Here is an 11,750-nt window from a genome sequence, read left to right as displayed (position 1 = left end):
ATCTGTAGAAATTAGTTGGAACTAATAAACCTTTCTCGTTAGTAACAATAAATGATGATCTCGGTTTCTTAGTCATCCAATAAACTTTCAACAATCCAACCATGATTACAAATATAAAATCGACCTCGAAAAGTAGATATATTTTTTTTGCAAAATCATTTTGTGTGCTTAATTTACAACCAAGTGATAACTCCTCATTGTTTTAAATCAGATTCTATAAAAATAAACCCTTATTGTGCGTATAAAAAGTTGGTTATCAAAACCAGGTTCAAAGAAAGGAATTCAGATTACATATTACATAACAAATAAATAAAATTCAAAGATCTCACATTTTTATCATATCTTTTAGTACATAACCAACTCTCCTGAACAACAAAAATTAACATACACAAGAGACTTATTTTGCAAACCTCTGCACTCACTTGCAGCATGATGAAGTTGTTGAATTTACATAAATGCCCCTGCTGTTCCCAGCTTAAAATATAAAAACAACACTGTCATGAACCCTGGATTTCTGATTCTGTGCCACACATTCCGATATCCACATTAAGTTTCTGATCTCCTGCTCCCTCAACCGCATGTATGCAAAGAACACACCGTAGTGAAACTGCAAATCATCAATCACGAAATGTAAACTTACTTACACAATATTTTAAATATTGGACCAAACTTGCCATTTTGAGTAAACCACAGGGACTGGATTTGTAATTTACCTGTTGTTCAAAAGAGAGGCAGAGTCGTTTGACCTCTTCTTCATAGAAAGCTTTATCAAGCATTTGGCTTTCTCCATATGATAATTTGGAGAAGATTGGTTGATAAGGAGGGTATTTCTCCATCACACCACGAACCTATAATTTAAGAGGAAAAAACTGAATTAGGATTATAGAGTTTATTATTTTTTGTAAAATAAAAAGTTAAAACCCATATAAGTTTATAATAAAGAAAAAGACAAACCTGGTCTATGTCCTCACAAATAGCAAGTTCCTCATGGCCATAAGGGTAACTATTTGAACACAAAATGGAAATGAAATTAATAAAGTAAAAAATAATGAAATATTTATAAAAATTATCATAATCACTTACAGTAAACCGAAACTAGAATACAACTTCCTACGATCTTCTCGGGTAAGCTCAGTTCCAATGCTGAATATATAAACCATGTGAGAAAAAAATAATTTTTTTAAATAATAACTTCAGTTATACAATATATATATATACTTAGCAAATCACATGAAATAGTTAAAATACAGAAAGAATATCATATAAAACTTCAACAACCAAAATGGTTAAATACAAGAAATTGTTTTTTTGAAGGAATAAATAGTTTTCCACAAATGAAGAAGTTCATGATATCTCTATTGTTTTAAATTAAATATAATACTGTACTTGATACCTACTTTAACAAAAAAAAAATTAATAATATTGTTAAAAGGACAGAATAGAAAAAAAAAAAAAAAAGACCTTATAATTTGTGTTTTCTCCGGATTAAACCTCAAATTTATTTTTTGCTGAAAAAGACCTTGTATTTTTTCATTGTTTCCGATTTGGCCCTTTTAGTCATTTGTTGCCAAAAAAAAATTTGTAAAATGTGAGGGTTTTTTCGGGAAAAACTAATAAAGTTGAGGGTTTATTTGGAAACATTTAGAAGGTTGAGGGTTTTTTTTCAGAAAAAAAAAATACAAAGTTGAGGGATTTTTCAGAAAAAATACAAGGTCTTTTTCAGGCAAAAAATAAATTTGAGGTTTAATCCAGAAAAAAACACAAGATATAAGGTCTTTTTTGAGATTAACCCGAAAAAAAAATGAATCAAAAGGATTATTATAAATACTATTAATAAGAAATCAAATACTTTTGTAATAATGTTATAGAAGAAAAGAAATATAATTTGAAAAACATAAAATGGGGTTGCAAATGGTGAAATGAGTTTTTTATGAGTTGACTTTTTCCAAAATTATAAAAGAAAAAGAAAGCTTGGCTATTATTTAATGACATAAACCCGAAATTCAACTAATAAGTTTTCAGATAGTTGAAGAACACACCTGTTTATGGTGATATTAACAGCTCTCCTATCTGCTTCAAATGCTAGAAGATCAGACATGATTTCAGAAGTGGCTCCACCTAATTTCTATTTTCAAATTCATGTTACATCAGAAATACAGAAAATATATTTTCAGATTTAAATATAATCAACAAATGCTTACTTGGCAAAATCGATAGAAATCCTCAAGGTATGCCTTGTAAAGAGTGTTTCTCATAATCTCAATGTTCATATCATCCAAATCCTTACATTTCATGACAGATATTTGGTTAATGGAATGAATTTTCATTTTAATATTTTAGATTATGTGTAAATTGTATAGTTTTAATAAGCATATATGATATACCTCTGATGTGATGCATTCAGAGAAGTATGGAGCAAGTGGAGTATCAACAAGCACCAATCTGTAAAGCTCACGCATGTTTTGAGCAACTGCCAGGGTGGCAATACTGAAGAAACAAACAGAAAAATATTAGCTTAAGAGCAAAATTTAGAGAAGAAATTTAAAATTACCTGTCAAACATTCCCAAAGGGTGGCATTTCTCTAATAGTTCCTGAACATCTCTCTCATGCAAGGTTCCAGTAACAATCAAGACAACATTGTCAATCATGTGACCATATCTGAAATTTTAGATAAATCAACTTTCTTTTCACTCTATGTCATTGTTTTACATATAAATTAGAGTAAAAGAGAATTTTCACAAGGATAAAAGAATCTACATGTATATAGTAGTTTATAGTTATAGAAAAGGGGTATGGGTATCTCTTGGAATAAAGAAAATAAACTTACGTTATGTATTCTAAGAAGGTTGACATAGGTTCAGTTGCTTGGCATAACATGTGCTTATACTCATCAACCAACTTAAGAGTGCATTTCTCTACAATTGTAGTTGTATGCAATGGTGATGGCTCTGCAAGAAAAATCATCACAACCATGATAAGTAAAGATAAACCAATGATCATCTGACATGCTTAAATGATTCAGAAGGAGAAATCTAGAAATCTGTGCCAATACTAAATGAAAGTCAATAAACACACTTTTATTATTTAATCATTGTCATTTTTGACAAAACCAAATGGGAGATGTCCAGAATATAGTTCCCACAACTATTCAGACATAATAAGTTTATTACTCATTGAGTAAAATCCATTCAAATGGAGATGCTTGCTGGAGAATAGATATTTCTAGTGAATTGTAGTAATTCATACCTCAAATTGGCAAAAGTTTTCTTTATAGTTACGTTTCAAGCAAAAAAAAGATGATTCATTTCATGGAAGGAGCATATCAATCAAGGTGGAGTTACATCGAGAGTCTCCTGATCTAGTTTCCAGAACATCAGCAATCAATGAAGAACCATTGGTGGATTAATTAGCACAATATCCTTATAGCTAAGCGTTGAATTTAGTACAAAAACTTCACTCGCTACCAGTCTGTGGTATGAATACCGATCTATCTTCGTTCTCCGCTCAAACTAAGCTCACTCACGAACCAAATTATAATGAAAGACATGGAACTGATCGTAATTGCATAAATACCGAATAGATACGGTGATCTAATCTTCGTTCTTTGCCAAAACTAAGCTTAGCAACAAATCATATGATTATGAATGGCTTGGAATTAACCTTAAGTCCATTCATATAAGAAATGATCTACCTAAGTAGTGTGACAGGCAACTTCTTCACGAAATCAATAAAAACGAATTCTAACGAATCAACGGAACATGTGAAATCCGTAAAATATCAAGTTATAATTATACCGTTTTGAAGATAAGGACCGTATTCGGTGGCAGAGAGATGCATCTTGATGTCATCAAGAGTTTCACACTGACAGAGATTATTGTAATCAGACGCGGTCAATAAACCAGATCTGTGGCCCCTGACGATCGCTTCGAGGTAACCTCCGTGAATGTTGAAGGTCATAGCTTCGAATCCGTACATTTTGTCTGATTGAAAGAGATTTACTGGCGAATTGAATTGGATATGATCAGACTACCCTTCGAGAAACCCTAACAATGGAGATCAACAAGATCAGGAAATAGCAAGGATGAGAAGGTAAACACGAAGGGGGTGGATCGCGTGGATATCGTTGACAGGAGTGTTTTCGGATCGAATCGAAATTCAGGTATTTGGTAATATGCTTACGTGTCTTGGGTAAGTTGTAACTCGGCATTGCCTATGGGCTTTTATGGCCCAAATTATGAATCCGATCCGATGAAATGGAGTTTCATGTGTTTAATTGAAGTTAGCATTTGGATAAAATAATATCTACGTTTTATTTAAAAATTAAATGGAAATTGAGTAATTTTTAAATGGCAACTTTCTTCTCTTTGTCCTTGCCAGCTTGTGGCTTCTCTTTGGAGTTTTTGTCGTGTTTATTCTTAACTTGTTCCTCCCGAATCATGAGCACTTTGGAAGTTTTCTATAGGATGTTTTTCTCTGCAATTTTGAGCATCACGTGCAACTCAGAGATAGGTTTATCTCACTCATTCATGTTATAGTTCATGATGAAAGTATCATAGTACTTGGACAATGAATTCAGAATTATGTATGTGGCCAAGTCTAGTTGATATGGAGAGCCCAATCTCTCCAATTGATCCAATTGGATTTTTATCTTGAGAACATGAGTGCTCACATTCTCGGTTTCCTCCATTTTGCAGGCATGAAGGGTCTGAATAGTTTCAAATCTTTCATTCCTAGCTTGTTGACCAAACATCTGATTGAGATGTTTAATTATGTCAAAGGCAGTGAAGAGTTCCAGATCCCGCTGAAGATCATGAATCATTGTGGCAAGCATAAGGCATGAAACATCAACTGAATCATCCACATGCTTAAGCCAAGCATCATGTGTAGCCTTTGGGACTTAAGGTGGTTCTTTCAGGACTTGTGATTCAAATACATAGTCATTCTTTTATTGCTTTAAAACGATTCTCAAATTTCCGTGTCGATCCAAAAAGTTGGAGTGGCCCAATTTTTCTTTATCGAGTACATATCGAATATTCATGAGGTGATGATCTGTTATAGAAGTTGGTGGAGCCATCTACAAAGTTTTAAGAAAGTTTTATTTAGTATTTAATTCTTTAAAAATAATATAATTTTTGTTTCCAAAAACATTATTTATTTAACATTTAGGATCTAAGTTACAAATTAAATAAATGGTTAGGTGTCATTTATCTCACTTACTCAATTTTAACAACGTAAATAACTTTTATTAATTACACCACATGTAATTCCTAGATGTATGAGACCCTTAACAATCTATTAGTTAATTTGACATGTTTGGTCTCATTTATGTCTTGGAACACTCTTGCTTAGATGACCTTTATCACAACAAGTTTCCAATCAAGTCATCCAAGTAAATAAACTTGTATAATTGACTTATAACTTGGTTATAAAAATCGTAAAAATACTTTGGCCACCAAAAAATAACACAAGTAGTTTGGTATCATTTATCTCACAAGCATTATACAAATTGTGTGTAAATGTTTCTAAAGTTGTATGACATAGACTTGCCTTTTGAAACAAGGATTTGTATGTATTATTATTCTATTTTAAAACATGTGATATCATGATAATTGCATGCATCTAATTAAGGTTCAAATATAAAACTCGGTTTTTATATTTTGACACAGTTCAGTTTTAATGATAATATCTAATATTAAGTTTGAGTATGATCCATTTAGAACCTTATTTATTAAGTTTGAGTATGATCCATATAGAACCTTATTTATTACTTAATAAAACTTCATTTTATTGTTAATATTTTGGAGTTTGAATAAGTTATAAAATCACCATTTTAGACTTATAATTTTATACTTTCAAAATTTGTCGTTATTAACGATTTAATAAAACAGGTTTTTATTTTAAAGTTATAACTTGTCACACCCCCAAACCGAGATGGCGGAAACATTCGGGGGCGGAGGACGTCATGTACAGGATCATAACAATGCACAATAGTAAAACAAGCAACAACATCATCCATTGCATTAATAATATAGTTAATACAAGTGTGTTCTGTGTAAAGTTGTAAGACACCAAAAATTATATCAAAATAAAAAGACGAGTCTTGAACATGCTCCGTCTTCTCAAAAACCTGGTCATATGTACCTGTCTACTAGTGACCTGAGAATACAAGTTATTTTGAAAGAGAGTATCAACATAAAAGTTGAGTGAGTGCATAAGTATTTTTGTGTCAAATGTTTGCATTTGTTTCATGAAAGTGTTTGTATATGTAAAGTAAAAATGTTTGTATCTTTTCCAAAAAATCCTATATTTTCTACTTAAATGAAAAGTAGTCTTCTACCAAGACTCAACTGTGTGTATGCTCTGTTCTTTTGAATAAAATGTAAAATGTGTGTTTGTACTTGAAATAGTATAAATATATGTTTTTCCATATTGATAACTATCTTTACTTGAAAAATAGTATGCATTTCTCTTGTGAGATTATCACTGTATGAATGTAAATGGAAAAATGAAGGCTTACAGTAGTATTGTATAAATTACACTATTGAAGCATTAACTACTTTGGAACCAAATTTGGTTAATTTTAAGGTTAAAATGTGATAAAGTTATAACCATGCTTGCTTGACTAGTGTAAAACACGACGTTCTTCAGGCGTCGAAAATTTATGACATTTGTCACCCGTAGACCTGCAGGTCCTACTGTAGCTAGCAGCAAGGTGTAGGATTGTCAATCCAATATAGATCTATACACAAACTCACTTTCTCCCTATAGGAGACTCTGGTTATAAGAATGTGACATAGCAAGTATATTGCTATGTCCTGAAATAGTTTCATCACGTTTTAGTTATCGTGTTCTTGTTATAGTATGTATGTTCCTTCCTGTTCTTGTTATAGTATGCATGTTCCTTCTTGTTCTTGTAAATGTATAGTGATAGTATGCATGTACTGACTCATGTATGTTTTCTCTGATCTAGAAATAGTATGTAGAAATCCTCTAAACTATACCTATTATAGTTTACTAGTATGTTTGTTTGAACTGTTACTGATTTGCAGAAAAGACTCAATAACTCACCATAAGCAACTAAGTTAAGTATGTTCCTTAAAAATGGGGTTAATATTCATATGTGTATTTAATAAGTATAACTATGATTTAACCGACAGTCGGACTACTGATCCTACCCTAAGCCCACAACCAAATAAGGAACAGGAGTTACGGTATTTAACAATAGTCCTAAGTCCGTTAAAGCATACTTAAAAATAAATAGAGATACGCATATGATTTTGATAATAAACAGCAATCTAAAAGAGTTTAAAAAGAGTTTTAAAGAGTTTTTAACAAGTTTTCGAGTATAAGAAATACCTTTATTTGATGTTTTCACATGTAATTCATTAACACAAATTTTATATTATGTCCATACTTGTATTCTCCCCCTAAAAGCATTTAAAACTGTAATTTGCAGGGGTATGAACTCACCTTGTGTGAGTGATTCGAATGAAAGTTTGATATAGGATGTTTGATTTCACAAGCTAGTTCCCGGGTCAAAACAAGTCCTAAATAGTAATTTTCATAGCATATATGTACACAATTAGTGAATATAACCTCTAAGGTATTTGGAAAACAACCTAGGATGCAAGAAACACTTACAAAAGAAGTGTTATAAGCAAAGATAGGAGGCTGCAAGGAGTTCACGGCCCAGTGTTCTTGATGAATGAAGAACACCTAAAGATCCTAGGCAAGTTTGTAAAAAGATTCAAAGGTTTTCGGTCGGGTGTTCTTCGTGTTCTTCGCGTGTTCTTCGTGAAAACTAGTGAAATTAACGGGTTTCAGTCTAGTATAAGAAGATTGAAGGATGTTTTTGAAATGATAACAAGATCAAGAAATGATACCTTTTAGATCCTATGAAGAACTAGTGATTATCGCGTGAATATGATGAGAAAGGATGAGTTTAGCATGTTCTTGAGGAGAGAGGATGTTCTTGGTTGATGATACTTGAGAGAAAAGGGTTGGATTTTCGTTTGAAAGTGTAGAAGTGAATTAAAATCCGCCGAAATATATATATATATGGAAGGGGTTCACGATCCGAAGTGGTTCACGGACATGAACCTCCTATGCGGCCCGAAGCCTGATCACGGCCCGAAGGTTGTTCACGGTCCGAAGGGTCGTTCACGGCCCGAAGCCTCGGTCCAAATGGCTTTCTCACTTATCATTCTACACTTTAGAATACTAGGCATTGAACACACTCATTTCATTAATCTTCTAACCATAAGATAATGTTAGAAATAATTTTGACCTTTATTGGATAAGTTTGACTTTCGTTGACCAAGTTTGACTTTTACAAGATAGAAATTTCGGGTTGTCACATAACTTGTATCATCTTATGTTATCATTTTGTAAATTGAAAAAACAAACTCCATGTGATGTTTATTTTGTCCAAAATATAGTTTGAGTTTGTGAAAAATCTAACTTATCAATCACACAAAATATTTGCATAAAAATAAACAACACACGCATGCATATGACATAAACAAGACTTGATCTAGATAACACTTTTGTAAGCAACACAAAAGTGTTTAAGTCCTTCCTAAGGGACAAAGGGACCAAATATTACAACTTGTTCTTCATGTGATCTTCAAGCTCCTACTTGCAATGACAACCAACTTTGTTGCAATATTATAAAGATTTTATAAAAGTTATGAACTTTTATAAAATGTTCATAAAACTGCGGGTCTCCATGGTTCTTCAAGAAACAGCCTCCATATTAATCTTGTTACATTTGTCATAAAATAAATCTAGTCTAAAACTAATATATTACATAAAAATAACAAGAATAAAAAACTAGCTATTTTTATTACATACTTTATGAATAAAAGAATATTACAAACCATTTTTAACCAAATCACACAAACAACAATGCAAATGGTCCAATGCTTGTATATGCACTCTAAAATACATTTAAACATAAAACAACCTTTGTTTTTCTAAGACAACTTTAAGTGACAAAAAACGCATGTAAGTTTTTGTCATATAAAATAACAATCAAGAAGTTGTCAAAGAAATATATGTATGAACTTATTTTTATACAAAACAAGTTATCCATATTCTCCAAAAATTAAGATTTCCAAAAATCATAAAATCATATCAAACTTGCAAGGTGGCTCTTGATACCAATTGTTGGGTTTTAGTTAAATTTAGTTTTATAAACTCATAAACTAGCAAATAGAATACTTAAATTTTCGAACATAATAAACAAGTTACAACCCAGCAGAGATCATCTTGTAAGTTATAGAAAGAGAAAACACAACCATAGAGGAGATGAAGAAATAACAACATTTGTTGTTCTTTGGGTCCTCAAGGGGAGGCTTGAAGTTGATGAAGAATGTGGAACCTTTGAGACACCAACAAAATGTCAACTTGACTTCAAGATGCTAGTCTTTTTGGTTAACTCTTAAGCTTGGAAGCAAATACCCAAGTATTACTTCCAAGAGAGCAAAAAAAAGTAGTATCCAAACACTTTTGAAATCACAATATGGAAAAAGCATGGAAGAGGGAAAAGCTACAGTTTTGGTGCTTCATAATGACCAAAATGAAAGCCTTTCCATGTCTAGTTAAAATGGAAACCTTACCTAAAGGTCCTTAACCTTAAGCCCTTATGAGTTAAGACAAGGATGTCCCCCATGCAAGCCATGTTTGTTTCTTTTAATTAAACAATTCAAAAGTCCATACTCTTCCAATAAAAGAGAACCTAAAGTTTTGTCATTGACAACTTCCTTCCACAAATGAGCATCTCTAGACGTCATGGCTTCAGTAAAGGTCTTAGGATCATCATCCAAGTTAATGGAAAAAATGACCTCTCTTATCACTTTTTTTGTATTCCCTCAACTAAATAAGAATAGAAATTGTCTCCAAAACTTTTCTATATTCTATCCCTTGTACTTCTCCTTGGTTCCTCCATAATAGGAGGAGGTGGGAGTATTTCGCGAGAAGTACATGTAGGTGTTGTGTTATTAAAGTTTCATCATCTCTAGAAAACTTGTCTTCGAAGAATTGGGCAAATGTTATATTAGCCCATTAAACTTGTCATTTTTGGTTTAAAAGGCCACTCAGTTGTTTTTTTGTTACATAATGGTAATAAAGTCATGTATGACCGGTTTAAAATATCCTTTAACCCTTTACATTAGGTTAGTGGTGATGTGGACTTACACGTAGAATACCACAGTCCAATTGGAGGCTTACGTGTCATGATCAGTACAACCCTTAGGGAGCAAGGGTTCTGTAATGCCCGTGTTTCTAGGATAGACATTAATATTGACATGATAGTCTAGGTTAACCTTTGTGACTCATTTTGGAGAAATGAAAAGGAATTATGTGAAAATTATGTGTTTTATGCTTAATTATTAGAATTTAATTAATTAAGATTAAAAATGAGCGTCGAAAATAAATATTAGATAAAGCCGATATTTATTGAGAAAGTCGTAGTAGTCGTGACAAGGATTACAGATATATAAAGAATGCCGAAATCCAAGTTATAATGAAGAAGTTATGACCTGTCGAAGTTTCGCGACAAACCGGCACGGGGCCGAATGTCGTAAAAAGTGAGTTTTCGATAAACTACTTTTTGGCCTTAGTGATCTAAATGAAACTCGTAGTGTTCGTTAAACCGACAGTAGATATAAAAAGAACGCCCAAATCTGACTTCGTATGAGGAAGTTATGATTTTTCGAAGTTTCAGCTTAGCAGTAGACAGCTAAAAACTCGAATTTTAGATCGAGTGATTTTTAGCCGACACGACCTAAACGAGAATCGAAGGTCTCGTCATTAGTAGCACAACGGTAAAAAGTCTGACGAAAACGGACGTCGGATGAAGAAGTTATGAATTTTTAACGGATTTCCTGTCCCGGTCTGTTAAAAATAATAATATAAAAATAAAGTCAAAATTAGCCGACGAAGTCTAAACGAAAGTCGTAGAGTATGATTTTACCTACGCGTGCATATAAAGAACGCCAAAAACGGAGCTCGTATGCGAAAGTTATGATTTTCGCAAGTTTGGCACAAAAATAAAGAAAAAATGGGAAAAACCGGGCAATTTCGCATGCCACGTCACCCTCGCACGTGGCAGCTGCTGAGTGGACCGAAGCCATGCGTGGCACCTCCTGATTGGACCGCAGCCGAGGTCCACCTAGAAGCCAACAGCTTCGCATGAGATGCCCCGGAGACACCCCTCGGACACCCTCCTTCGCACGTGGCCCCTTCCCATTGGACCGAGGTTTGGTCCAATCCGAGCCTAGCACCTTGCGAGCCTTCGGTCCGAAGTAAGCCACCTGTCCGACGCGTGTCAGCTTCGCATAGCTCCGGGTCCGAACCTTCGGACTATATATATGCATGCGAGGGCTTCCGAATTTTTACACTTTTTCACCCCAATTTTCATCCTCTTTCACATTTTCCACTCCCATAAGCTCATATACAACCCCTAAAGCCCCGGTATCACTTGTAAAGCCCGAAGCAAGCCCCGAAGCCCTGGAATTCTCGAGAATTCATCCTCTCTCCTGTCGAAACTCTGCCCGGTTTGAGCCGGTTTCTCGTTAAATAAACTCTTTACGGGAAACGAAACGCTGCCCGAATCACCGCTTATCAAAGTGAGTTCATACCCCTATAATTTATCTTTTCGGTTTCGAAGCCCGACCCTCGCAGAGACCTGTTTCTCAATAAAACTCCCGGTTTTATTAGAAACGATCGTTTTAGGAAACGAATTGCT

At 33.5% G+C, this 11,750-nt stretch overlaps 1 protein-coding gene across 1 annotated transcript; it reads right to left on the bottom strand.

Moving 5' to 3' along the window:
- Positions 1-267: 267 nt before the first annotated feature.
- Positions 268-4,134, bottom strand: LOC145167110 (V-type proton ATPase subunit d2). Its single transcript, XM_079086204.1, has 10 exons — positions 3,796-4,134; positions 2,829-2,949; positions 2,552-2,659; positions 2,385-2,487; positions 2,202-2,282; positions 2,040-2,125; positions 1,084-1,143; positions 955-1,003; positions 714-848; positions 268-607 (listed from the first exon to the last, which is right to left on the bottom strand). The coding sequence occupies exons 1-10, from the start codon at positions 3,974-3,976 to the stop codon at positions 476-478; spliced, it is 1,056 nt and encodes a 351-aa protein (XP_078942330.1). The 5' UTR covers positions 3,977-4,134; the 3' UTR covers positions 268-475.
- Between the last annotated feature and the right edge of the window lie 7,616 nt (positions 4,135-11,750).

This window comes from Lactuca virosa, chromosome 3 (assembly GCF_052849685.1).
Source record: "Lactuca virosa cultivar CGN04683 chromosome 3, Lactuca_virosa_CGN04683_v6, whole genome shotgun sequence".
NCBI classification, from domain to species: domain Eukaryota; kingdom Viridiplantae; phylum Streptophyta; class Magnoliopsida; order Asterales; family Asteraceae; genus Lactuca; species Lactuca virosa.
Note: the sequence above shows the minus strand (reverse complement) of the source record. Positions and strands in the feature narration are given on the sequence as shown.